General features: G+C 36.8%; 1 protein-coding gene across 1 annotated transcript in view; it reads left to right on the top strand.

Annotated features, from left to right (window-relative positions):
• SMCHD1 (structural maintenance of chromosomes flexible hinge domain containing 1) overlaps nt 1-25,413 on the top strand; it is a 147,431-nt gene that overhangs the window by 17,895 nt on the left and 104,123 nt on the right. The window contains exons 5-10 of the mRNA XM_019014179.4: nt 387-517; nt 14,684-14,798; nt 14,918-15,037; nt 20,785-20,951; nt 23,297-23,387; nt 24,093-24,303. Coding sequence (XP_018869724.1) covers nt 387-517; nt 14,684-14,798; nt 14,918-15,037; nt 20,785-20,951; nt 23,297-23,387; nt 24,093-24,303 — 835 coding nt within the window. The remainder of the gene's footprint in view (nt 1-386; nt 518-14,683; nt 14,799-14,917; nt 15,038-20,784; nt 20,952-23,296; nt 23,388-24,092; nt 24,304-25,413) is intronic.

Below are 25,413 nucleotides of genomic sequence, written 5' to 3'. Positions count from 1 at the left end.
ATCTGTTGTTGCAGTGACTTATTGGCTATAATATAAATTGTGTAGTTTGTGTTCTGTTGTTGAACATTTAGATTTTTTTTCTGTATTTTTGCCACTGGAAGGAATGCTGGAATGATGAACATTCTTGCACACCTTGGTACATGTCTCTGAATATTTCCTTAAGTTGAATTGTGAGAAATGGAATTTCTAGGCTAAAGGACATGAAGAATTCTGAGGCTTTTGATACATACTGCTGCTGAAGTGCCTTTCAGAAAATTGTATTAATTTGCACTTCCATCAGTAATGTATAAGTGAGCCTGTTGAATCATTTTTTTCATGTTTAACTTTTCATGTTTTAAATATTGATTTGACTTTTCCTGTCTTTTTGAACTTATTTTGTTTCATAGCTTTTTGATGAAACACAAGGAAAACCTGCTGTTGCAGTGATAGATAATGGAAGAGGAATGACCTCTAAACAGCTTAACAACTGGGCCGTGTATAGGTTGTCAAAATTCACAAGGCAAGGTGACTTTGAAAGGTTAGAAAACCTTACTTTTTTTTTGTGGGTAGCTATGTATTTTAGTAAGGATAAAAAACGTATGCCTTTGGATGCATATGATACATTGGAGGTTTTACTGTTATTCACATATTTATTTAGGTTTTATATTATAGAATTTTTATGATTGATACTCAGAAATAGAGCTATGTAATATTGTGCCTTTCCATTAAACAGCTCATTTTGCATTTCCTGAGGTATGTAGGAGTTGATATGTTGGGTACCTGAGAGCTTTTCCCCTTTCCTAACTCTGTATAGCCTCTGTAGCAGTAGAATTGTTTTAAAATGGGCTTTAGAAATCGCTTCATACCATTTGCAAAATGTCTAAAATTGCATGTGGTTCTGTGGAGCTCACTGTTGCTCTACGTTCAGAGCTCTTTTTGCAAAACATTCAGGAGTGGAATCTAGTGGAGTTATATATCAGAATATGCTTGTAGAAAATATCCTGAATGAGGATGTCACAGGGAAAACAAAATATGCTAAAAGCCATCAGACATAAAAAAGATTTAGATTCTTGAGATATTAGTGGAACTCTAGTAAGAAGAGCTTTGACCCACAAGTCTTTTGATATTTTAAGCTATGTTGCTCTACTTCTAACAACATACTTGGGAAGAGTCTCTTGTCATTCTTATTAAATAGTTGGTGTCTGTTCATAACCTGCTTTGTTCTTTACCTTGTCAAGAAAAGTCACCCACGTTTAAGGATCAATCTCAGTGTGTTAATATAGCTAAAACATTGGTCTTCTAAAATTTCAGCACCCTCAGAATTTTAATCAAATTAGTAAAGACTTAACAGTGCCATTTAAGAGACAAGGTAGTATGAAAAACACAGACTCTTGTATCATTTGAACCTGGTTTGGATTCTATCCTTGCCACTTACTAATCGTGTGACATTGGTCAACTTACTTTACTTCTCTGTGCCTCAGCTTACATAGCCATAAAATGGGGATAATATCCCATGAGGTTTTATGACAACTAAGTGAGTTAGTACATGTAAAATCCTTAGGACAGAGCCTGGCATATGGTAAACAGTCAATAAATATAAGCTATAGAAGCTGTCATTTTAGTTATTCTCATTCCTGACCTCAGTCTGTTTTTTTGGAGACAGAGTCTTGCTCTGTCATCCAGGCTGAAGTGCAGTCGTGCAATCTCGGCTCACTGCAACCTCTGCCTCCTAGGTTCAAACGATTCTTCTGCCTCAGCCTCCCGAGTAGCTGCGACTACAGGCACGCACCACCATGCCTGGCTATTTTTTGTATGTTTAGTAGAGATGGGGTTTCACCATGTTGGCCAGTCTGGTCTCGAACTCCTGACCTGGTGATCCGCCCTCCTCAGCCTCCCATAGTGCTAGGATTACAGGTGTGAGCCACTGCACCTGGCCTAGATTTCTCCACAACCATTCTATTTCACCATTTTCATAAATATGTGGCATTTAAAGGATTTATAAAAAGCCAGGGAGAAGGCAAAGAACACTGTCTTTGATAGTGTGAGGATAGGATTTAGCATATGACAGAAGTATTAGGTAGAAGGGAAGGTAGAACAGATGGTAGATTAGGCAAAATGGTCAGAAAAACATCAGTTATATCAACTGGAAGAGTAGAAAGAAATGAAAATCTTAACTGAATTCATGGGACATTGACTCTGATTTCTCTCTAGTTCTTAGAACAAAACAAACTTTTAAACTTAACCAAATATTAGGGAAATTGTAATTTCTGGCAAAAATCTTTTTGCTGCTGGTTTTAGTCTTAGCTTTATGGGTTTGGTGTCAGTAAACCATCAGTTGTTATGATAGCTGTTAGGTACTCGTACTGTCTTTTAAGTCCATTATCAGTTCCTTGACCCACTCTAATTTCTATCAATATCAGATACACCCCTTCAGCCTCTAGCTTCTGCTCAGTTGCTTTACTCCTTCCGTTTGTTTTTTTCTGGATACAAGGATGGATGTCATAGAAGACAGGCTGTAGAAGAAAGGCAAGAACAGGCTAAAAGTACTAAACAACTAACAGTCTTGACCTGTAGCTTATGTTGTATTGGAGAGAGAAACAGAAGTAAATACAAAAAATTACATGTAAAAGCATTTCAGTTATTATTACTATGAATAAAATGTAAGAGTAATGTTGAAGGAATGGATTGCTAGAAAAAAAATGTAGAATAATAGAGCTGATGCACATCTCCTCTAGATAAGGTGGTTGGAGAAGAGGGCCTCTTTGAGATTATATTTGAGTTGAGGCTTGAATGATCAGAAGAAAGCAGCCAAATAAAGATCTGTGAGAAGTGTGTTTCAGGTAGAAGAAGCACCAGCAAAGCAAAGACTGAAATTGTGACAGTCTCATTTTGTTTGAAGGACAGAAAGGAGACTATTGTGACTGTAGCATAGTAGATAGAGGGGAGAGTAGAGGGAGATGTGAGAATTTCAGTTTGGAAATATTATTTGTAACTCTCATTTACCTGGGTACTACTCCTTCCCCCTACCCTTTTTATTTTGAAACATTTCAAGCCAATAGACAAGATGAAAGAACTAGCACCCATATATCCTTCACCTAGATTTATCAGTTGTTAACGTTTTGTCACATTTATGATCTGTCTACACACTTGCACACACACATTTTGCTTTTCTGAATCATTTGAAAGTACACTGCCGTCAGTTTGTGAGATTTCACTCCCAAATACTGTAGCATGTGTATTCTGAGGACAAGTGGATTCTCATAAATAACTACAAAGTCATTATTACATCTAAGAAATTTATCATTAATGCAACAATATTTAACATAAGATTTTCATAAGTTTTTTTCCTGTTGTCATGTCCGATCTCCTTCATTCTATGATAGTTTCCCTAGCTTTTGTGTTTTTCATAATATTTCAATTTTTCTGTAGTGTTTAGGCTAGTTTTCTTGTAGAATGGTCCACAACCTGGATCTGAGTGTTTCCTCAGCACTGTTTTTTTCCTTTAGTATTTTATTATGAACATTTAAAAACATACAGAAAAGTTGAAATTCTACAGGGAATACCCATATACTCACACCTAGGTTTTACCGTTGATAGTTGCTTTACTCCTTATATATCTGTCCCACCATTAGTTTATCTGGTTTTTTAATACAGTTCAAAACAAGTTATAAATATCAGTATACTTTTTCCTAGTTTTGAAAGTATCCGTATTAATTCCTAGGGTTCAATATTTTTAATCTTGAGGTAAAATTCACATATACAGTTAATTGCTTGTATCTGTCTTAAATGTGTCTTCATTGAATTTATCTTTTATGGAGATAAAATTTACATATCATAAAATTCACAGTATTAAAGCATACTGTTCAGTAGTTTGAGTTAAAATTGTGCAACCATCACCACTAATTCCAGAATATTTTTACAACTCCAAAAGAAACACTGTACTAAGTGGTAGTCACTTACTATCTCCTGGCAATCACTAATATCCTTTTAATAGTTTTTTTTTGTTTTGTTTTGTTTTTTGAGACAAATCTCGCTCTGTCGTTCAGGCTGGAGTGTAGTGGTGCTATCTTGGCTCACTGCAACCTCTGCCTCTTGGGCTCAAGTGATCCTCCCACTTTAGCCTTCCAAGTAGCTGGGACCACAGGTGCGTGTCACCACACCTGGCTAATTTTTTATAGAGGTGGGGTCTCACTATGTTGCCCAGGCTGGTCTCCAACTCCTGAGCTGAAGCAATCCACCTGCCTCAGCCTCCCAAAGTGCTGGGATTACAGAAGTGAGCCACCGCATCTGGCCAATAGTTGTTAATCTACATTTTTAGTTGTTTTTCTAGGGGTTACAACCAGCATCTTAACTGATAACAATCCAGTCTGGATTAATGCCAACGACATACTCTAGTATACAAAAACCGCTCCTACTTAGCTTTGTTCTCCTCCCACTTCCGTGTACTGTTATTTTCGTATAAATGTGATCGTTATACATTATAGCCCTGTTACTAGAGTTTTATACTTACCATTTTATGCCTTGATCTTTTGAATCAGATAGATTTACAAAGAATGCATTTATACTGTCTTTTCTTTCTTTCTTTCTTTCTTTTTCTTCTCTTTTTTCTCTTCTTTCTTTTTTTTTTTTTTTGAGACAGAGTCTTTGCTTTGTTGACCAGGCTGGAGTGCAATGGCACAATCTTGGCTTACTGCAGCCTCCACCTCCTGGGTTCCAGCGATTCTCCTGCCTCAGCCTCCTGGGCTTGGCTTACAGGCACATGCTGGGATTACAGGCACATGCCACTACTCCCGGCTTATTTTTGTATTTTTAGTAGAGACGAGGTTTCACCATGTTGGCCAGGTTGGTCTCAAACTCCTGACCTTCGGTAATCCGCCCACCTCGGCCTCCCAAAGGGCTGGGATTACAGGCGTGAGCCCCACCGCGCCTGGCTTGTCTTTTCTAATTATGTAATTACTGCTGCCTTATTTTCTGTTTATTTCTTCATGTGTATTAGAGTTATAATACTTTCTAATATCCTGGTATTTTAGCCCAAAGGACTCTCTCTAGTGGCTCCATTAGGGCAGATCTGCCAATAACAAATTCCCTCAGTTTTTATCTGAGAATGTCGAGAATGTCTTAATCTTTCCGTTTTGTTTTGTTTTTTGTTTTTTGTTTTTTTTTTTTGAGAGGGAGTCTCACTCTGTAGCCCAGGCCGGAGTGCGTAGTGCAATCTCAGCTCGCTGCAACCTCTGCCTCCCTGGTTCAAGCGATTCTTTTGCCTCAGCCTCCCAAGTAGCTGGGATTACAGGCGTGCACCACAATGCCCGGCTAATTTTTGTATTTTTAGTAGAGTCGAGGTTTCACCATATTGGCCAGGCTGGTCTTGAACTCTTGACCTTGTGATCTGCCTGCCTCGGCCTCCTGAAGTGCTGGGATTACAAGTGTGAGCCACCGTACTCGGCCCCTTTCCATTATTTTTGAAGGCTACTTGTGCTGGGTAAAGAACTCTTGGTTGGGCCAGGCGCGGTGGCTCACACCTGTAATCCCAGCACTTTGGGAGGCCGAGGCAGGCAGATCACAAGATCAGGAGATCAAGACCATCCTGGCTAACACGGTGAAACCCCATCTCTACTAAAAATACAAAAATTAGCAGGGCGTGGTAGCGGGCACCTGTAGTCCCAGCTACTCGGGAGGTTGAGGCAGGAGAGTGGGGTGAACCCGGGACGTGGAGCTTGCAGTGAGCCGAGATGGTGCTACTGCACTCCATCCAGCCTGGGCGACAGAGCGAGACTCCATCTCAAAAAAAAAAAAAAAAAAAAAAAGGAACTCTTGGTTGACAGTCTTTTGTCTTTCAACACTTTGAATATGTTAGTTCACTGCCTTCTGGCTTTATAGTTTCTGATGACAAATTAGCTGTTAATCTTTTTGAGGATCACTTCTGTGTAACAAATTGCTTCTCTCACTGCTTTTGAGATTCTCTTTTTGTCTCTGGCTTTTGACAGTTTAATGCTGATGTGTCTAGGTGTGGATCTGAGTTCATCCTACTTAGAGTTCATTGAGCTTCTCGGATATATAGAATAAAGTTTTTCTTCAAATTTGGGGAGTTTTTGGCCATTTTTTTCTCCAAGTATTCTTTCTCTCCTTTGCTTCTATGACTCCTCTTATCCATATGCTTGATGGTGTTCTATAGTACAGGTCTGTTCTTTTTTCTTCATTTTTCTTTTTGTTCCTCAAACTAAATAATTTCAATCAGCCTACCTTCAAGTTTATGGATTCTTCTGCCAACCCAAATCTGCTCATGAGTCTCTTAAGTGATTTTTTCATTTTGGTTATTGTTTTTTCCAAATCCAGAATTTCTATTCAGTTCTTTTTTATGATTTCTATCTCAACTGATACTGTCTGTTTGGTGAAATACATTTCTTATACTTTCTTTTAGTTCATTAGACATGGTTTCTGTTCTTTGAATATATTTAAAATAGCCGAGCTTCTTCTGCCACAGTCTCTACCAACTGTTCTTTTTCCTGTGTGTGAACCATACTTTAATATCTTTTTGCATGGCTTGTAATTTTTTTATTGAGAACTGGTCATATTATAATAATATAATGTAGCAACTCTGGAAATCTGATGCCACCCCCTTCCCCAAGACTTGTTGTTGCATCTGTTGTTTGTTTATGTAGTGGCTTCCCTGAACTAATTCTGTTAAGTCTGTATCCTTGTGTTACCCTTGAAGTTTCTGATTAGTTAGCTTTGTGGTCAGCTAATGATCAAACATTATCTTAAGTGCCTTGAACCACTAAGTCTCCCAGCTTTTGCTGAGGGGCTCTGTGTGCATAGTGGGGTATGTTTTTAGTGCTCTGTTGCAGAGTTTATAACTCTGCCTTACTTTCACTTCTTGCTTGTAGTGAACCTCAAGGTAAGCTAGAGGTGAGTCATTATTAGGACCTTCTCAATTCTTTCTTGAACATGTGTTTAGTTCTGCACGTGGAAATGACCTAATTATTGAGTCTAGTGAATATGTTGAAGCTTTTAAAAAGCCCTACAGACCTCACATTTCCCAGCTTTTCCTTGTATATTTTTGGTCAGATTCTTGTTTTCTCCAACTGTTGCCTCAGGCAGCTGTTATGATAAACATTTGCTGCTGATTGATTTTGACAGTTTTTTCAGGCATTCTCATTGCTTTCATCAGTGAGTGGATTCTTGGAAGTCCTTATGCCACCATTCTGGAAGTGTTCACTCGTTTACTGATTTTTGACAAATATATACGCTTGTGTATCTCAAACCCTTGTTAAGATATAGGACAATAAGCTGGACTCAGTGGCTCACACCTGTAATGCCAGCACTTTGGGAGGCTGAGGCAGGAAGATTGCTTGAGCCCAGGAATTTGAGACCAGATTATGCAACATGAGAACCCACCTCTACAAAAAATATTTTAAAAAATTAGCCAGGTGTAGTCCGGGCACGGTGGCTCACACGTGTAATCCCAGCACTTTGGGAGGCTGAGGTGGGCAGATCACCTGAGGTCAGGAGTTCAAGACCAGCCTGGCCTTCATGGCGAAACCCTGTCTCTACTAAAAATACAAAAATTAGCCAGGTGTGGTGGTGTGTGCTGGTAATCCCAGCTACTCAGGAGACTGAGACAGGAGAGTCACTTGAACCCGGGAGGTGGAGGATGCAATGAGCCGAGATTGCGCTGCTGTACTCCAGCCTGGGTGACAGAATGAGACCCCATCTCAAAAAAAAAAAAAAAAAAGGAAAATTAGCCAGGTGTTGTGGCTTGCACCTGTAGCCCCAGCTTCTCAGGAGGCTAAGATGAGAGGATCGCTTGAGACCAGGAGGTCGAGGCTGCAGTAATCCATGATCACGCCACTGCACTCCAGCCTGGACGAGTGAGTGAGATCCTATCTCTCAAAACAAAACAAAAAAAGGATATATAACATTACATAAACCTAGAAAATTACCTCATAACTTGGGCACTATAAGAATTATTGCTTTAGAAGTTAACTTGGATACCTGGAACATAATTATAATAGTATGTGTATAATTATTTTGTAGGGGAGAGGTATGACATTAGTTAGGTCAGCTGGATTCAGGTATGTGTTGGGTCAGTGCTACTCTTTCTGCACTTTCAACTTGCCCATCAATTAAAAGGCTGTCAACTCAGAGCCATTTTGTTGAAATATGAATAAGTAAAAATGCTACATGACCCATGCCGTATTTATTTTAAGCTGTAGAAATGGATCCCCAACAGGATTTTTCCTAATATTCCTAAAGAAAAAGCTGGTGTGTCTTCGTTGGTTTTCAGCAAATTAAGATGAGCTTTTGTTTTCTAATATTTGTGTTTACTTGAATGTTGGGAATACGTTTGTAACATTTAAGCACCCTACTTTAATTTGGTCATTTCCATATGTCTGGCACATTTATTCTAGAGGCTCTGATAGAGATTGGTGGCCAGTTTTGTTAGAGGTGGAGCTTTCTTAATTTTGGTGTTTTTTTTTCCTCCTTTGTTAGATTCAAGATAGTGAGATATATACATACATAGTTACTCTACCCTGGCTTCCTGGCAATCATTTAGATAGTTTCTTTTACTAATTTGATCCTCTTCCCTGATAACTTTTTCTTTTCTTTCTTCTTTTTTTTTCCTTTTTCTTTTTTGAGACAGAGTCCCACCTGTCAGCCCCAGGCCGGAGTGCAGTGGCGTGATTTCAGCTCACTGCAACCCTGCCTCCCAGGTTCAAGCAGTCCTGCCTCAGCCACCCAAGTAGCTGGGATTATAGATGCACACCACCACTCCTGAAAAATTTTGTACTTTTAGTAGAGGTGAGGTTTCACTATGTTGGCCAGGCTAGTCTTGAACTCCTGACCTCAGGTGATACACCCATCTCAGCCTCCCAAAGTGCTGGGATTATGGGCGTGAGCCACCGTGCCCGGCCCCCTGATACTTTTTCTTACTTGAGACACCTCTTATGTTTTGTTTCCATCAAAATTTCCCAAAGATTAAGTGTCCTTTCATTGTATGAAGATTATGAATTAAGATATTTTCTGAAATATTTTTGGACTTTGATGTAAATTTATTCCTGAAGGAGATTAATTTCCTAATTCTCCAGAGGACTGCTGTGGTGTAAAACTGTTCCTTGAAATTGTAGTTTTCTACTTTTATTTATATTCGTGAAGGGATATTTATATAGTCCTTGAGTGGATATAGGAATTTTTCTAGACTCATTAACACAAGTCTGAGACTGTATTGAAATAAATATTCTCAGCCTTACTTGCTGTGATAGAGTTGTTGCCTAGATTTGGTTTGCATGGGTCATTTGAGTTGAAAAAGGGATTTATGATTTTGTGCATTTCTAACTAGTGGAGAGAATTCTTTAGTTTTGCATGACCTGATGTATGTATGTTGTGTTTTATCAGTGAGCTTCTCCTTTCTCTAAACTTTTGTATATTTTCCCAGAAATATTTTAAGGAAAATATCAGAGGGTATTTTCAACTTATTTCCTAGAAGTATTGCCATAGTAACTGAATACTTAGAACTCATTTACTTTTTTTTTTCTTAATAAACATTAGCTCATAGTATTTGGTTAATCATAATTCTAGGAAATAAGTTGCAGCATCTCACAAGTTTTGTTACACTGTATTTTCTGTTTCATTCAGTTCAGTCTACTTTTTTCCTTTGCAACTTGGTATTTAACCTGTGGATTATTTTAAAAGTGTGTGAATTTATAAGTGTTCCAACATATTTTCCTATTGTCTTTCTATTGATTTCAAGTGTAATTTCGTGATAGCTAGAGAATGTACTCTTAAGTGATTTCAGCTGTTTTACATTTGTTGGGTTTTATGATCCAGGATGTTATCTATCTAGGTGAATTTTCTATGTGTCTTTGAAAAGAAGGTGTATTTTGCTCTTGTTGGGAGAAGTGTTCTGAAAATGTCAGTTAGATTCTATTGGTTGATGATATTATTCATTTCTTTATATCCTTGCTGGATTTTCTGTGTGGTAGTAACTAGGGGGTATTGAAGTCTCCAAGGATTGTTATGCCTTCTGTGCCTTCTTGGTTGACCAACCCTTTTATTCATTATGTAGTGTTGCTCTTTGTCACTGGTTATTTTCTTTGCTTTAAAGTGTACTTTATCTGTTAGTGTAGCCATCCCAGCTTCTTTTCATTTGTGTTTTCATGCTATATCTTTTTTCATCCATTTTCTTTTAACCTACCTTTATTATTATATATGAAATGGGTTTCTTATAGACAACATATAGTTGGTTCATGTTTTATAACCACACTTAACAATTTCATTTAGTGTCTTTGTATTATTACATTTAATGTAATTAAATGTATAATGAGCATTTCAGATTTTGTATTTTTGAATTTGAGATGCTCAACTTGTACTTAAATTTTTTTAAAGTCAATCTCAAACTAGATGCTCAGCAAGACTATCTTTGGAGTTTGGGGGGAAGAGAGAGATCCTGTCAGACATACAAAATCTGAAGAAAATTCACCAAGAACAGACTCAAGTTATAAAAGAATGTTTAGAAAGATCTTCAGAAAGGAAAACAATACTGGATATTATTACGTTATCCAGAAAGGAAAATAATACTGGATATTATTACATCCATAATGTAATTAAATGTAATAATACAAAGAGTGATCATCTGTTTACCCATTTATTTGTTTTAATTGTTCTTTGTTCATTTCCTGGTATCTTTTATTGACTTTCTCTGGTGTTAATATATTCACTCTAGCTTTCTTTTCATTAGCGTTAAAATGGTAAATATTTTTCCAACCTCTTAACCTATTGTCTCTTTATATTTAAAGAGGGTTTCTTTTAGGCTATAGATATTTGTGGCTTAATATTTAACAATCTCTGCCTTTTAATTGGAGTGTTTAGATCAGTTGCTTTTAATTGGATTATTGATATGTTTAGATTTAAGTTTACCATCTTTGTTAATTTTTTATTTTTCCTGCCTATTTTTTGTTCCCATTTTCTTTTTTTTCCTGCCTTATTGCAGATTCAGTGTGTGTGTGTGTGTGTGTGTGTATGTGTGTGTGTGTGTGTGTGTGTGTGTGATTCCATTTTATTTCCTTTTTGGCTTATTAACTATAGCTGTTACTTTACTGGAAACTCTAGGATTCATAGTATAAATCTTTAATTTATCACAGTCTGTATTAAGTAATACTAAACCACTTCGCATATAAATACATCACAACAGTATACTTCCGTTTATGCTATCTTGGTCTTTGTACTTTTGTTTTTGTACATTTTACTTTGGCATAAATGTCAAAGTACAGTATTGTTATTTAGCTTTAAATATTCATTTGCCTCTCTCCTTAATGTAAAAAGGCTTCTTCTCAACTTCCTGACATTTCTTGCTAAACTATACACATCTGCCCTGTTTTCCAACAGCACACTGTTCTGTTCTGTCCCTTATTTTTCTTTTTTTTTTTGAGATGGAGTCTCGCTCTTTTGCCCAGGCTGGACTGCAGTGGCGCTATCTCGGCTCACTGCAAACTCTGCCTCCCGGCTTCACGCCATTCTCCTGCCTCAGCCTCCCGAGTAGCTGGGACTACAGGTGCCCGCCACCACGCCCGGCTAATTTTTTGTATTTTTAGTAGAGATGGGGTTTCTCCGTGTTAGCCAGGATGGTCTTGATCTCCTGACCTCGTGATCCGCCCACCTCGGCCTCCCAAAGTGCTGGGATTACAGGCGTGAGCCACTGCACCTGGCCTATTCTGTCCCTTTTTAAAGCAGTTCTCTTTTAAAAAATTGTGGTAAGATATAAATAACATAAAATTTGCAGTTATAACCATTTTAAAGTATATAATTCCATGGCATTAATTACAGTCACAGTCTTTTACAACTATTATTACTATGTATTCCTAAAGTTTTTTCACCCTGTACCCCCAAATTGAAGCTTTACCCATTAGACAGTAACTCCCCGTTACTGACTCTTAGCCCCTGGTAACCATTATTGTAGTTTCTGTTTCAATGAATTTACCTAATCAAGGTACCTTATTTAAGTGGAATTATACAGTATTTGTCATTATACAGTATTTGTCATGTGTGACTTATTTCACTTAGCATAATTTTCGAGGATCATCCATGTTGTAGCATGTATCAGAATTTAATTCCTTTTTATGGTTGAGTAATTCTCCACTGTACAACCATACTGCGTTTTGTCTATCAGTTCATAGATTAATGGACACAAGTTGTTTCTACCTTTTGTCTTTTGATAATGCTGCTATGAACATTTGCATGCAAAATCTGAGTCCCTGAACCAGTTTATGTTTACCCACATATTTACCATATTTACTAGAGCTTGTATTCATTCCTTTGTGTAAATCTGTCCAGTATTGTTTTCCTTTCTGAAGATCTTTCTAAATATTCTTTTATAACTTGAGTCTGTTCTTGGTGAATTTTTTTCAGATTTTGTATGTCTGATAAGATCTCTCTCTTCCCCCCAAACCCCAAAGATAGTTTTGCTGAGCATCTGTTTGAGCTTGACTTTCAAAAAATTTAAGTACAAGTTGAGCATCTCAAATTCAAAAATACAAAATCTGAAATGCTCCAGAATCCAAAATTTTTTGAGCACCAATGTGACACTTAAGGAAATGCTACTGGAACATTTCAGATGTTGCATTTTCAGACTTGGGATGCTCAGGTGGTAAGTATAATGCATCTATTCCAAAATTGGAAAAGAAATCAGAAATCTGAAATACTTTTGGTCCGAAGCATTTTGGATAAGGGGCACTCAAACCTGTATGTTAAATATGTCACTCAATTTTCTACCAGCTTGCATTGTTTATAAGGAGAAATCTGTTGTCAGTCTTATCTTTGTATCTCAAAACATATAGTCTGTTTTTCTCTGACTTGTTTTAAGATTTTTTTTTAAATCATCAGTGTGTATGCTTTGTAGCATTGTGGTGTGTGTTTCTGTTGAAAGTAGTTGTGTGTTTGTGTATTGTGTGAGGTGTTTTGTATAAATGCAAACTTGTGTGGGGAGGCATTTTCTGTGTGTTATTTTGTGTCGACAGTTTGTGTGTGTTGTGTGGGGATGTGATTGTAGATGTTGGGAGGGTATTGTGAGGGGATACTTTTTTGGGTGCTTTTGTTGTTTTGTATCTCTGGTATTACAGTGTCCTACCTGGTCAATGTTGTCTTTATGTTTATTTTGATTATTTATATATGAGGATAGGACTTTTTATACCAATTAAAATGTTTTTGTTTATCCCATTCTTTCTGTTTCTGTTTCTTCTGTTTTCTCTTAAATTTATTGTCTTCTGCTGTTTTGTTTTCTTGCTCCACCTTTTTCTTTTTAATATTTTAGACTTTATATCTTCTCTGATCTTCTTTGAAGTTTTAACATGCATATTTAACTTTAGATTTCAGGATTTAAAGTATTTTCCTTCCCCTAACTTAAGGACTTCATTAGCTTTGGTCACTCCCTTCCTGAAATGACACTTTTGTTATTGAAGGTATTTAAAGTGTGACTTTTTAGAAATTCAACAATATGCACACACCAGTTTTTCACCACACCAGTAAATGTCTCATATGTAGTACTTAAAAAAATTACTTTTGTATGTATTGTATTATGGTGACCTCTTGTATGTTAGATTGTGCTTGTAGGAACATTTCTTTAGAACAAGTCTTCTGGTGGTAAATTACTTTGGTTTTTATCTATAAATTGTTTATTTTCCTCTAGTTGACAATTTAAGTTAACAGATTTTTTTCAGGCACTATAGAGATAATACTCCTCTCTGTCTTTTACTGTCTGTGTCAAAGCCTGCTCATCTGTTTTGTCCTGTCTTATCTCTTAGTCTATTTTCTAGTTCTTCTGTTTGGTTTTTGGTGTTTACAGTGATGTTGATTTCTTTTTATGTATCTTGTTTGGGCTCTTTTGGTTTTCCTGGATCTGTGAAGCCATGTCTTTTATTGGTTCAAGAATATTTACAGCTATTTTCCATTCTCTGTCCCTTCTCTTGCTAGAACTACATTTAATCTTGTGCCAGATATTTTCCTTTGGTCATTTATGTCTTTTAATGCCACTTTGATATTTTCAGTTTTCTTTTCTTTCTTTGTTTCCTGTGGTTACGTTCTTTGCATCTTTCTGTTCTCTAATTCTCTCCAGCTATGTCACACCTGCTCTTTAATCTTTCCATTGAGTTTAATAGTGGTTCCAGCCTCACCTTCATTCTGTTTATTTCTGATAATGGGGGATGATGTCCCTGGAGACTTTGCCTATATTTTGAAAGACCAGTGGTGCCTCTTCTTCAGAATATTGTTATGGTGCACTGTTCCCTCAGAGCTCTTCATTTATCATGATATATGGAAGTGAGACTCTCCTTTGCTCTAATTACCATTATTCTTCAGACAATATTTTAGCAAGTTTTGAAGTAGCAAACAATTTTGAAGGAAAGTTTTAGAGGCATGAGGATAATAAAAATACTTATTTAGTCCTGTTTGCTGAGAGATTTTCTGATTTAGTAGGATTGAGCCCAAGAGTTTGCATTTCTTAAAAGTTTTCAGCTAAAGCTGATGCATCTGGCCTGGGGACTACACTTTGAGATGCCCTGGAGTAGATGTCTTGACACTGATTATTTCACCTTTCAGTTAGGGGTGTTTGCAGGCGTGGTGATCATTTTATTAACACTGAATACAAGTGCAATGAAAGTTTCTTTTGACACTTAACTAGCTTGTTTAAAATCACTGCATTAATGTTTTATTTTAGTGATCATTCAGGTTATGTTCGTCCAGTACCAGTGCCACGCAGTTTAAATAGTGATATTTCCTATTTTGGTGTTGGGGGCAAGCAAGCTGTCTTCTTTGTTGGACAATCAGCCAGAGTAAGTAAAAAGATTTTTTATAAATGAAAGTTGATCAAAATATTTTGAAGTTGACTCTGTCTAAATGCATTAACCAGTTTATTAGGAATTTAAAAAGTACTCTTTTTAATATTTAACAGATGATAAGCAAACCTGCAGATTCCCAAGATGTTCACGAGCTTGTGCTTTCTAAAGAAGATTTTGAGAAGAAGGAGAAAAATAAAGAGGCAATATATAGTGGATATATTAGAAACAGAAAGGTACAATACATTTTAACTCATAATTATAAATTTACTCCTTTGGATAGATGGTAGGACAGAACTTAACTTGAAGGTATGAAATTTTCAAAATGAGTTACCCTTTCCTTTAGTCATAATAACAAAAATGGGCTTTCTCAAGCCAAAAATCTTCAGACAAGTTGTCTCATAAAGCTTACTAAGCTTTCTGTAAATTGCTTGTAGGATTGTAAGCTTTTTTCCCTGGTCTGAATTTGGGTTTTAAAATCTTTGTTATATAATAAAATTATAGAGTAGAAAAACAGTAATAGGGTAATGGACTTTCAGGAAATTGGACCTCTAGAGAAATAAATGAGAGATTGCTGTTACAAGTTTGCATTGAAATTCTTGTGTTCATAAGACAAAATGTTAACAAATTTGAATCTTGGTGGCAAGTAAATCGTATATTTATTGTATATTCCTTCAACTCTTCTTTGTTTGAAACATGATTTTTTTTTTTTTTTTTTTCTGAGATGGAGTCTCACTCTGTCTCCTGGGCTGGAGTGCAGTGGCGCAACCTCAGCTTGCTGCAACCTCCACCTCCCGGGTTCAAGATATTCTCCTGCCTCAGCCTCTCGAGTAGCTGGGATTACAGGTGCCTGCCACCATGCCCTGCTAATTTTTTTTGTACTTTTGGTAGAGACAGTGTTTCACCATGTTGGCCAGGCTGGTTTTGAACTCCTGACCTCAAGTGATCCGCCTGCCTCAACCTCCCAAAGTGCTAGGATTACAGACGTGAGCCACCGCGCCCAGCCTGAAACACGATTTTTAATCTAAAATCTAAAGTTAGTTCACTTACTATTTTAAGAGATGGGGTCTCACTCTGTCCCTCTAGACTAGAGTGTAGTGGTGCTATCACAGTTCACAGCAGCCTCGAACTCCTGGACTCAGGCAGTCTTCCAACCTTGGCCTCCCAAAGTGTTGGGATTATAGGAAAATCTTTATTTTAAAGTGATTTTGGGCTGGGCATGGTGGCTCAGTCCTGTAATACCAGTACTTTGGGAAGCTGAGGTGGGAGGATTGCTTGAACTCAGGAGTTTAAGACCAGCCTCTGTAACATAGGAGACCTTGTCTCTACTTAAAAAAAAAAAAAAAAAAGCCGGGTGTGGTGGTGTGCGCCTGTAGTCCCAGCAGCTCAGCAGGCTGAGGTGGGAGGATCACTTGAGCCCAGCTGCAAGTGAGCTATGATCATGCCACTACATTCCAATTTGGGCGATAGAGCAAGACTGTCTCAAAAACAATAAAAAATTTTTAAAAGGTAATTTTGAACTTTTAAAAATTTGGCTTTCTGATTCTAAAACAACTTGTAGGAAACTTTATAGAAAAGCCTAAGGAAGATAAAAATACTCCCAAGTCCTAGAGAAGCCTACTGAAACATTTTGGTGAATTTCCTTCTAATTCAGCTTTTTAAAATATATACTTAATAGTTTTGATCCCACATTTAAAAAATTAACATGTTGAGTATTTCCCCATTATAAAATATTTTGATACACAACGGTTTGTAGTAGCTTTATAACATTTCCTTCAATGAATGTAACATAATTTCATGATTGTGTTGAGCATTTGGCTTATTTAAAGGATTTTATAGTAATTGTAAAGACATTGCGATGAGTATCTTTGCATAACATCTTACCTGAATTACAGATTTTTTTCTTATTTAGATTGTTATAATTTTAATAGCTGTGATAATGAATTTGAACTTTTTTTTTGAGACGGAGTCTCACTCTGTTGCCCAGGCTGGAGTGCAGTGGCATGATCTCAGCTCACTGCAACCTCTGCTTCCCTGGTTGAAGCAATTCCCCTGCTTCAGCCTCCTGAGTAGCTGGGATTACAGGCGCATGCCACCACACCTGGCTAATTTTTTTCTATTTTTTTTTTTTTTTAGTGGAGACGGAGTTTCACCATGTTGGCCAGACTGGTCTCGAACTCCTGACCTCAGGCAGTCCGCCCACCTCGGCCTCACAAGGTGCTAGGATTACAGGTGTGAGCCACCACGCCCAGCCTGAATTTGAACTTTTTAAATGTTCATGGCATGTATTTCAAAACTGCTTGTCAGAAAGGTTAAACCCAAAGTCACATACACTTCCAACAACTGTATGGAAGTACATTTCTGACCATTTATTTTTCAAAAGAATGAGAAGGGGAGAGGGCAGCAAAGTGTTGGCCATTTGATAATTGAAAAAAAAAACCTTTTCTTTCATTAGTTGGTGGGTTGGATTTTTTTTTTCCATTTTATTATCCACTTTTATTTTCTTGATAACTTAATATATCCTTTGTGCAGGACATTACTTTCTTTTCTTTGTTTCATTTACTTAACAAATTGCATATTTTGATATTTTTACATAACAGTATTCCGTCTTGTCTTAACCACCACAGAGCCCTATAAAATATAATGGTGGAAATATTACTTGCCATGATAAAACTGGTAAAAAATAGGAATTGAGAATTTAGGTGGTTTTCAAAACTGTGTGCATATTACAAAGCTTGTATACAACTGTGTCTCTTGGAGCACCATTTTTCTGCCAGCCTTTTCTGTGTTTTGTGCTTAGTTCTTCCCAACAAACATTTCTTGGGTACCAACAAGTACCTGGTCTGTTTCCTTTTCTGACCAGTCTTTTCCAGCCTATTTTTGTTGGACTTCTATCTCTGACCTGTGAGCAGTTTTCAGAATGTGGGTGGAATTGGTGGTTCTTGTTCTATTATAGTCAACAGTCTTACCTTTTCTAAAGATGTGTATTTGCTACTTATGTCAAAAGCTCTCAAATCTGTGTTTCGTGTGAAAACTTTTCTCAATACTGAGACAGTGAATCATGCTAGCTTCAGTAAAGGAAACAGACCATCCTGGGCCCTTTAAACAGAAAATATTTAATAGAGGGAATTAGATGCTTACCTGATTACTGGAAGGGCCAAAGGAATGAATTATGGGCTAAGCCTTCTAGAATGATGCCAAGAATCTGAAGTTATCCTGGAGGGATGCTGCAACATTTGCTATAATCATTCAATTGGAGGATCACCACTGGGTCTGGGATTCAGGAACTCACTGCTGTATCTGTGATCCACGAGTTGGAATGATCTCACTGCCACAATTGCTCCAAAACTGGAAAACAGAGTTTCTGGCCATAACTAGGGCTGCAGTGGCCTTTTGACATTTTAAACCTGAAACCTGGTTACTGATCTTTCAGTGCCTTGTGTGATAACAGAAAACTTTCAAGAAACTTCAGGAAATAGCCTCTGCTTCATTTTTGGCATCCAGATTTTGGCTAGTACATCTAATTGGTGAAAACTAATTTGCATCCGCAATCCAAACAGTATTTTTTTGCCTTCCAACCTCTGCAGCCCAAGAAAGTACAGTAAAAGGTGGTAGGAACGGGTGATGAATACCAACTGATCATATCCAGTACACTCATTTCCAGGTGCGATTAGATGTTCTTTCTTAGGTGTTCGAGGAGTAACTCACTTTTGGTACCTTTGAAGTCAAATATTGGCTGGGCACAGTGGCTCATGCCTGTAATCCTAGCAGTTTGGGAGGCTGAGGAGGGAGAATCTCTTGAGCCCAGGAGTTAAGACCAGCTGGGCAACATTGAGAGACCATGTCTCTTAAAAGAAAGAGATCAAATATTATCCGTAAACCTTTCTTATTCTCTCCTTCTCCTGTCTTCCTCTCAACTACCCTTTACAAATTAATGGCATCCACTAGCCATGCAGTTAAAGTTGGTAATCCTTTTTGTTAATCATTCAGCACATTTAATTTTGTCTTTTATATTCTTTCATCTATCCTCTCTTCCACCCACTTTCCACTGCTCTAATTCAGCCATCCCGCCTCATCTTTTATCATATGTTTATCATATATCCTAAAACTACCTTGTTTCCTTTATGCTCTTGAATTCATGTTCTCATTTGTCTGGAATGTTATTATTCAGTCATCTGCTGGGTGACTGTCACCCTCGTTTTACCTCTGTAGCTCTTGGTTCATATCTTCATACATAATGGCATATTGTTTTGTAATCATTTGTTTTTTCATCTCCTACCAGATGGAATTTGTAGAGCACAAAGGCACTGTCTTATTTATCTTGAACCTATCTTTCTCAGGCCCAAGTTGAGGCATAGGACTTACAGAAGATGCTTGATAAATATTTGGATAATGAATTTGCATCATTAGTAAATTCAGACTAATCTCCTGACTCAAAGTATATGAAATGTTACTTGTATATATTGTAGCTGTGATATTAGCAATTTAGTGTATAGAGATGCATTATAATGGTTTTGAAGGGGTATGGTCTTAAGGATTTATTGTTTTTTTAATCAGAAATTTTAGAATTTGATAGACAAATTCTGAAAGAGCTGTAACACTTTTTAATTAAGCAAGTAATCATACATACTTATTTTTAAAAATCAACTTTATTTCCTAGATAGAATAGTTTAGTCTGTTTTTATTTCCACAGTTTTAAAATGTATATAGCAACATACACAGTAGATATAGTCTCCTATCACTTAAGGACAGGGATGCATTCTGAGAAATGTGTCATTAGGTTATTTTGTTGCTATGTGAACATCATAGAGTGTACTTATACAAACTTAGGTGGCATAGCCTACTACACACCTAGGCTATACGGTATAGGGTACTGCTCCTAGTCTACAAATTTGTACAGCTTGTTACCCCAGGTAGTTGTAACAGAATGGTAAATATTTGTGTAGCTAAACATAGAAAAGGTACACTAATTTTATAATACTGTATCATCTTAAGGGACCACTGCAGTCAATTGTTGACAGAAATGTTATGTGGCATATGACTGTATATGAATACGCACACACACACGCGCACGCGCGCGTACCATGTTTTTTGTTTGTTGGTTTGTTTTTTTGAGACATGCTTGTTGCCCAGGCTGGAGTGCAGTGGCGCGATCTTGGCTCACTGCAACCTCAGCCTCCCAGGCTCAAGCGATTCTCCTGCCTCAGCCTCCCTAGTAGCTGGGTTTATGGGCGTGTACCACCACGCCTGGCTACTTTTGTATTTTAAGTAGAGATGGGGTTTCGGCTTGTTGGCCAGGCTGATCTTAAACTCCTGACCTCAGGTGATCTGCCCGCCTCGACCTCCCAAAGTGCTGGGATTACGGGAGTGAGCTGCCATGCCCGGCCTGCAATTTTTTAAAACATAGATTCATACTACAGATGGAGAAGTTTGTAATTTTATCCTCAAATTCCACTACTAATTCCCTTCCATAAGTTTTAGATATTCTCTGAAAGTGGACTGGTGTCCAGGATGATTTTACTTTTAAGCGCTATGTGTTTGGGCTTAGCTAGCTGGGTCCAGCCTGCCCTGTAGTTTTCTTGAACGTGGAGGGCTGGGCATTGGTCCTGACCAAGTTAAGTGGTAGGTCTCCCAAGCAAGCGTTCATTCTACCCTAGGGGTAAGTGTCCTCAATTTTTTAAGGCATTTTAAAACTCAGTATTTGTCTTTACCTTTTCGTTTATGATTCTAAAATCGGTTTAGCATTATAAGATAGGGTGCTCTTTATGCATGCTAGTTTAGCAGTCTGTGTGAAAGTTCCCTTGTCTTCACAGTGTTGTCACATACTCAGCCAGTTTATTGTATTGGGCCAGTTTCCTCCAAAGCTTTTCTGAAACCTATTTGTGAAACTCCAAGTAAATCACATTAAAATTTGATGCAATAGCTATTTGTATAATTATAATTTAGATGATTTAATCTGTTGTATTTCTGTTCACTCTTGTAGCCCTCTGATTCTGTTCACATTACAAATGATGATGAAAGATTTCTACATCATCTTATCATAGAGGAGAAGGAAAAAGATAGCTTTACTGCTGTGGTTATCACAGGGGTACAACCAGAACACATACAGTACTTGAAAAATTATTTCCACCTTTGGACACGACAGTTAGCGTAAGTAATTATATTTGGCTTAGGAAATGTTGCTACTTAACTTTTTTAAGACAGAAAACATTACAGATATATTGAAGCCTCTTTGGTATCCTTTTTGCTCCTGTCTCATTTTCTTCCCTTTAGTATTATCCAGTACTCTGATATTGGTGTTAAAACAAATCTCTATTCATTTATTCTGTAAATATTTATAGATCACCTCTAGTGTACTGAGCATTATTTGAGGCACAGGATTTTGACAATATTATAAAATTAAAAAAGAACTTCACAATTTGTCAAATTGAGCACTATATCACTTCCATGACCCCGTTTTGTGCTGCTTTTCCATAGGACCTGTCGTAATCTTCCATACCATATATATTTATTTTTGTTGTTGTTAAATTCACTGCTGTATCTCCAGTGTCTTCTAGAAGAATACTTGCTACATGGTAGATGCTCAAATGTTTATCAAGTGAATGAATGCATCAAGCCTATTAAAATAAAAAATATGTGTACATATGTGCTTATATGACATTAGTACTGAAAATAATCATTGTGTTTTTATTCTAGTAAAACTTGTAGGGACTCTATATTCCATTAGACCAAATCAGAGGAATAGTTATTTAATGGCTCTAAAAAAAAATTTTTTTTTTTTTTTTTGAGACGGAGTTTCACTCTTGTTGCCCAGGCTGGAGTGCAATGGCGCACTCTTGGCTCACTGCAACCACCACCTCCTGGGTTCCAGTGATTCTCCTGCCTCAGCCTCCCGAGTAGCTGGGATTACAGGCGCATGCCACCACACTCAACTAATTTTTGTATTTTTAGTAGAGACAGGTTTTTGCCGTGTTGGCCAGGCTGGTCTTGAACTCCTGACCTCAGGTGATCCACCCACCTCAGCCTCCCAAAGTACTGGGATTACAGGCGTGAGCCATCGCGCCCGGCCTAAAATTTTTTTTTTATAGCTATGTGATACATACAATTTACTGTATTGTTTCCCTAATTTGCATTAGTATGAATTACTGAGACTTGCAAAATGGGTACATCTGCTCAAAATTCGTATTTTAAAAATGTATCTTTTTACATTTACCCAAAAGGCTATTGTTCTTGAGAGTCTCAATTTTATATGTAATTATACACTAAGAGAATTTTAAAATTTTTTTATGGGAAAATAAATTTGGTTTTAGGAATACCTTTTTTCTTGTTGAATAGTTGTTTATTATCCCTGTTACCCAAGGTATTTAAGTAGGACTTTGCAGTTTTCTTCAAGTACATATTTTATTAGCTATTTTATAGTTTATTGAAGGAACTCAGTGTACATTAACACATAATTTAAATATACTCTTGCTCTAATAAAGAAGGATTATGAAGAAATATTGCAAATTTCTATTTCACGAATAAAGACATGGTATTTTATAATCCTGAACAATGTTACCAAAATATAATCTTTTTTAACCTTTTCTGAAAAAATAAAGAGGTGTTGATTTCCAAAATGTTGGTTTTCAGTGAGATGGTGTCAAACTTACTAGTTTTGTTTTTGGAATCTTAGGATAAGATTGTCTCAGTGCTATAGGAGAGGAGAGATGAATGTTCTAGAACAGGGGTCCCCAAAGCCCCGGTCGTGAACTGGTGCCCATCTGTGGCCTTTTAGGAACCCGGCCCCACAGAGTGGTGGGCCCGAGTGAGCATTACCACCTGGCTCCGCCTCCTGTCAGATCACTAGCAGCACTAGATTTCTCATAGGAGCACGAACCCTAATGTGAACTGTGCATGTGAGATATTGCGTGCTCTTTATGAGACTCTAGTGCCTGTTGATCTGAGGTGGAACATTTTCATCCCAAATCACCCCCCTTCAACTCCCATCTCTGGAAAAATTGTCTTCCATGAAACTGGTTTTGGTGCCAAAAAGGTTGGGGACTGCTGTTCTAGAATGGTATTCTCTTATTGAGATTAGATATCTAATCCAGTTTACCACCGATAATTGAGTCCTTTCTGGAATGTACCTGGTAAGTAGAATTATAGACTCTTGCTGTCTAGTTTATATTTATTTGATGAATTATTCCTCTTGGAAGTGGTGTATATGGTCTTTGAAGTTGGAAAGGCCTGGGTTGAAGCCCACGGCTCCCTAACTCTATTCTGTGATGTCAGATAAGTTACATACGCTTCTTGCACCCCAGGTTCTATATCTGTAAAATGAGATGCAGTAATACCTGCATCTCAATTGTTTTTACCATTAAATGGAATATGTATTTTAAAATGCTTAATAAAGTGCTTGATACCTAGTAAATAGTGTTAAAATATTTTGATAGAAGATGACGTTAACTATAATTTTATGTGAATTAAAAGTATAAAATTATTCTTCTCTATTTTAGGCATATTTATCACTACTATATTCATGGCCCAAAAGGAAATGAAATACGAACATCAAAAGAAGTTGAACCTTTGAACAATATTGATATTGAAGTAAGAGAAAAATCCATCTTAAAATAATAAAAATTATGAGATATTTGTTCCAGTTCCAAATGACTCAGGATAATAAAAAACACTCGATAATTAGACAACTTCTCTCTCCTTGTTTTTTACCAAACTACTTTCATTGTTTGATATCCAACTGAAGAGATTATTCCTAGATGTATTTTTCTCAAACCTTTATTTACTGTAGGCTTGGTTTATCTTTTTTTTGTCTCTCTTCTGTGGAGCTATGCATTGTTACTGAATATCAATCATCTCTTGAAGCATGGAGGAAAAGGGAGATAATGTAGCTTTCCTTTTGTTTGTAGAAGTTATATCGTGGTGACAAGGTTTAGCAGCACAGAGCATTTGAGTATTGGATTCTCAGTCCTCTAACCCACACGTTAGAATTTCACATACAATGTTGTCCCACTTCCTACCTCTAGCAAGAAACCTCGAATTAAATGTACTCATGACTTTTCTGTCCTTCAGCTCTGATTTGCTGTTTCTTTGCTTTATATTTTTTAGTAGTATGTTCCTTATTGAGATGCTACTTAAAGCTGTTTAACTCATATGTAAATATATATATTTCATTAAGCTAGATTGTTACTTGTACAAATAAACATAATTTTTACTTATTCTATTGTTGAATCATAGCTGAGAACAAAAGTAAAGTTACCATAGAATTTAATTATTTTTGTTTCATTTTTATTTTAGATTTCTATGTTTGAAAAAGGGAAGGTACCTAAGATTGTCAACCTAAGGGAAATACAAGACGACATGCAGACGTTGTATGTAAACACAGCAGCTGATAGTTTTGAATTCAAAGCTCATGTTGAAGGAGATGGTGTAGTGGAAGGGATTATCCGTTATCATCCATTCTTATATGATAGAGAAACTTACCCTGATGATCCATGCTTTCCATCAAGTATGTTAATCTGTTATCTTAGTTATAAAATATGAAGTTGTGATTTAGGACAGTGATTTGTTTTTCTAAATGATTATCGGTTGGGCTATTCAGGTTAGATAAATATTAAAATTTTTTCTTATGCAAGTCTTAGGTTGTTAGGTATTTGTAATTTTTGTAATTCCTGATTTTTGTGTACATTCATTTCTAGATGAATAAATCTTTAATGAACTCTTCTTTTAGTTCTGTTACGAAACCAAACTTTTAGATATGTATGCGTATTAATCCTTTATATGTTCCCTTGTCTTCTCTTTATCCTCGTTGCAGTTTTACACTTTATGCAGTCATATTTATTAACTTTTTCTTTATGCTTTCTGATTTTGTCTTACTGTAGAAAGGCTTTTTACATCTCAAAATTATATAAATCTCCTGTAGCTTTTTTGTTTTTGTTGTCATTTTATGGTCAATGCATCTGTGTTTTCCTTTTTTGTATGTAGAGCAAGATGGGGTTTTATTTATTTATTTAAATTTTTGAGTGATGGGGTCTTGCCATGTTGCCCAGGCTGGTCTTAAGATCCTGGCCTGAAACAATCCTCCTGCCTTGGCCTCCCAAAGTACTAGGATTACAGGTGTGAGCCACCACACCTGGCCCCCACCTTCCCCCCCCCCCCCAGTAGAGAGATAGGGATTTAACAATTATTTTCTATGTGGTATTCATATTCAGTTTCTTAGCACCAGTTATTGAATGTTATAATTTACCCAAGAGTTAGAACTTTTATAATATAAAGTTCCCATAAGTACATAGGTCTAGATTCTTTACTATAAAGTACTATTTTTTTTTAAAATATGAGTAATGATACTGTCTTGTAGCTTTATCTTGTAATTTGGTATCTTTGGGAAAAAACATTTTCACTATTGTTCCTTTTTGAGAATACTTTTGCTCTTCTAGATAATTTTGGAATCAGCTTCGTACATTCACTTAAAGTAATTCTAGTGAGATTATTGGGATTGCATTGAACTTATAGGTTAACAATATTAAACTTTTTCATTCAGAATACTTCCTTAGTGCATTCTTGGTTTTCTAGGGTCTGCAACCAGAGATCCTGATTCGAATCCCATCTTTGCCACTTT

Source organism: Gorilla gorilla, chromosome 17 (assembly GCF_029281585.2).
Source record: "Gorilla gorilla gorilla isolate KB3781 chromosome 17, NHGRI_mGorGor1-v2.1_pri, whole genome shotgun sequence".
NCBI classification, from domain to species: Eukaryota; Metazoa; Chordata; class Mammalia; order Primates; family Hominidae; genus Gorilla; species Gorilla gorilla.
The sequence above is the reverse complement of the archived record's forward strand: the minus strand, read 5'-3'. Positions and strand labels throughout refer to the sequence as shown.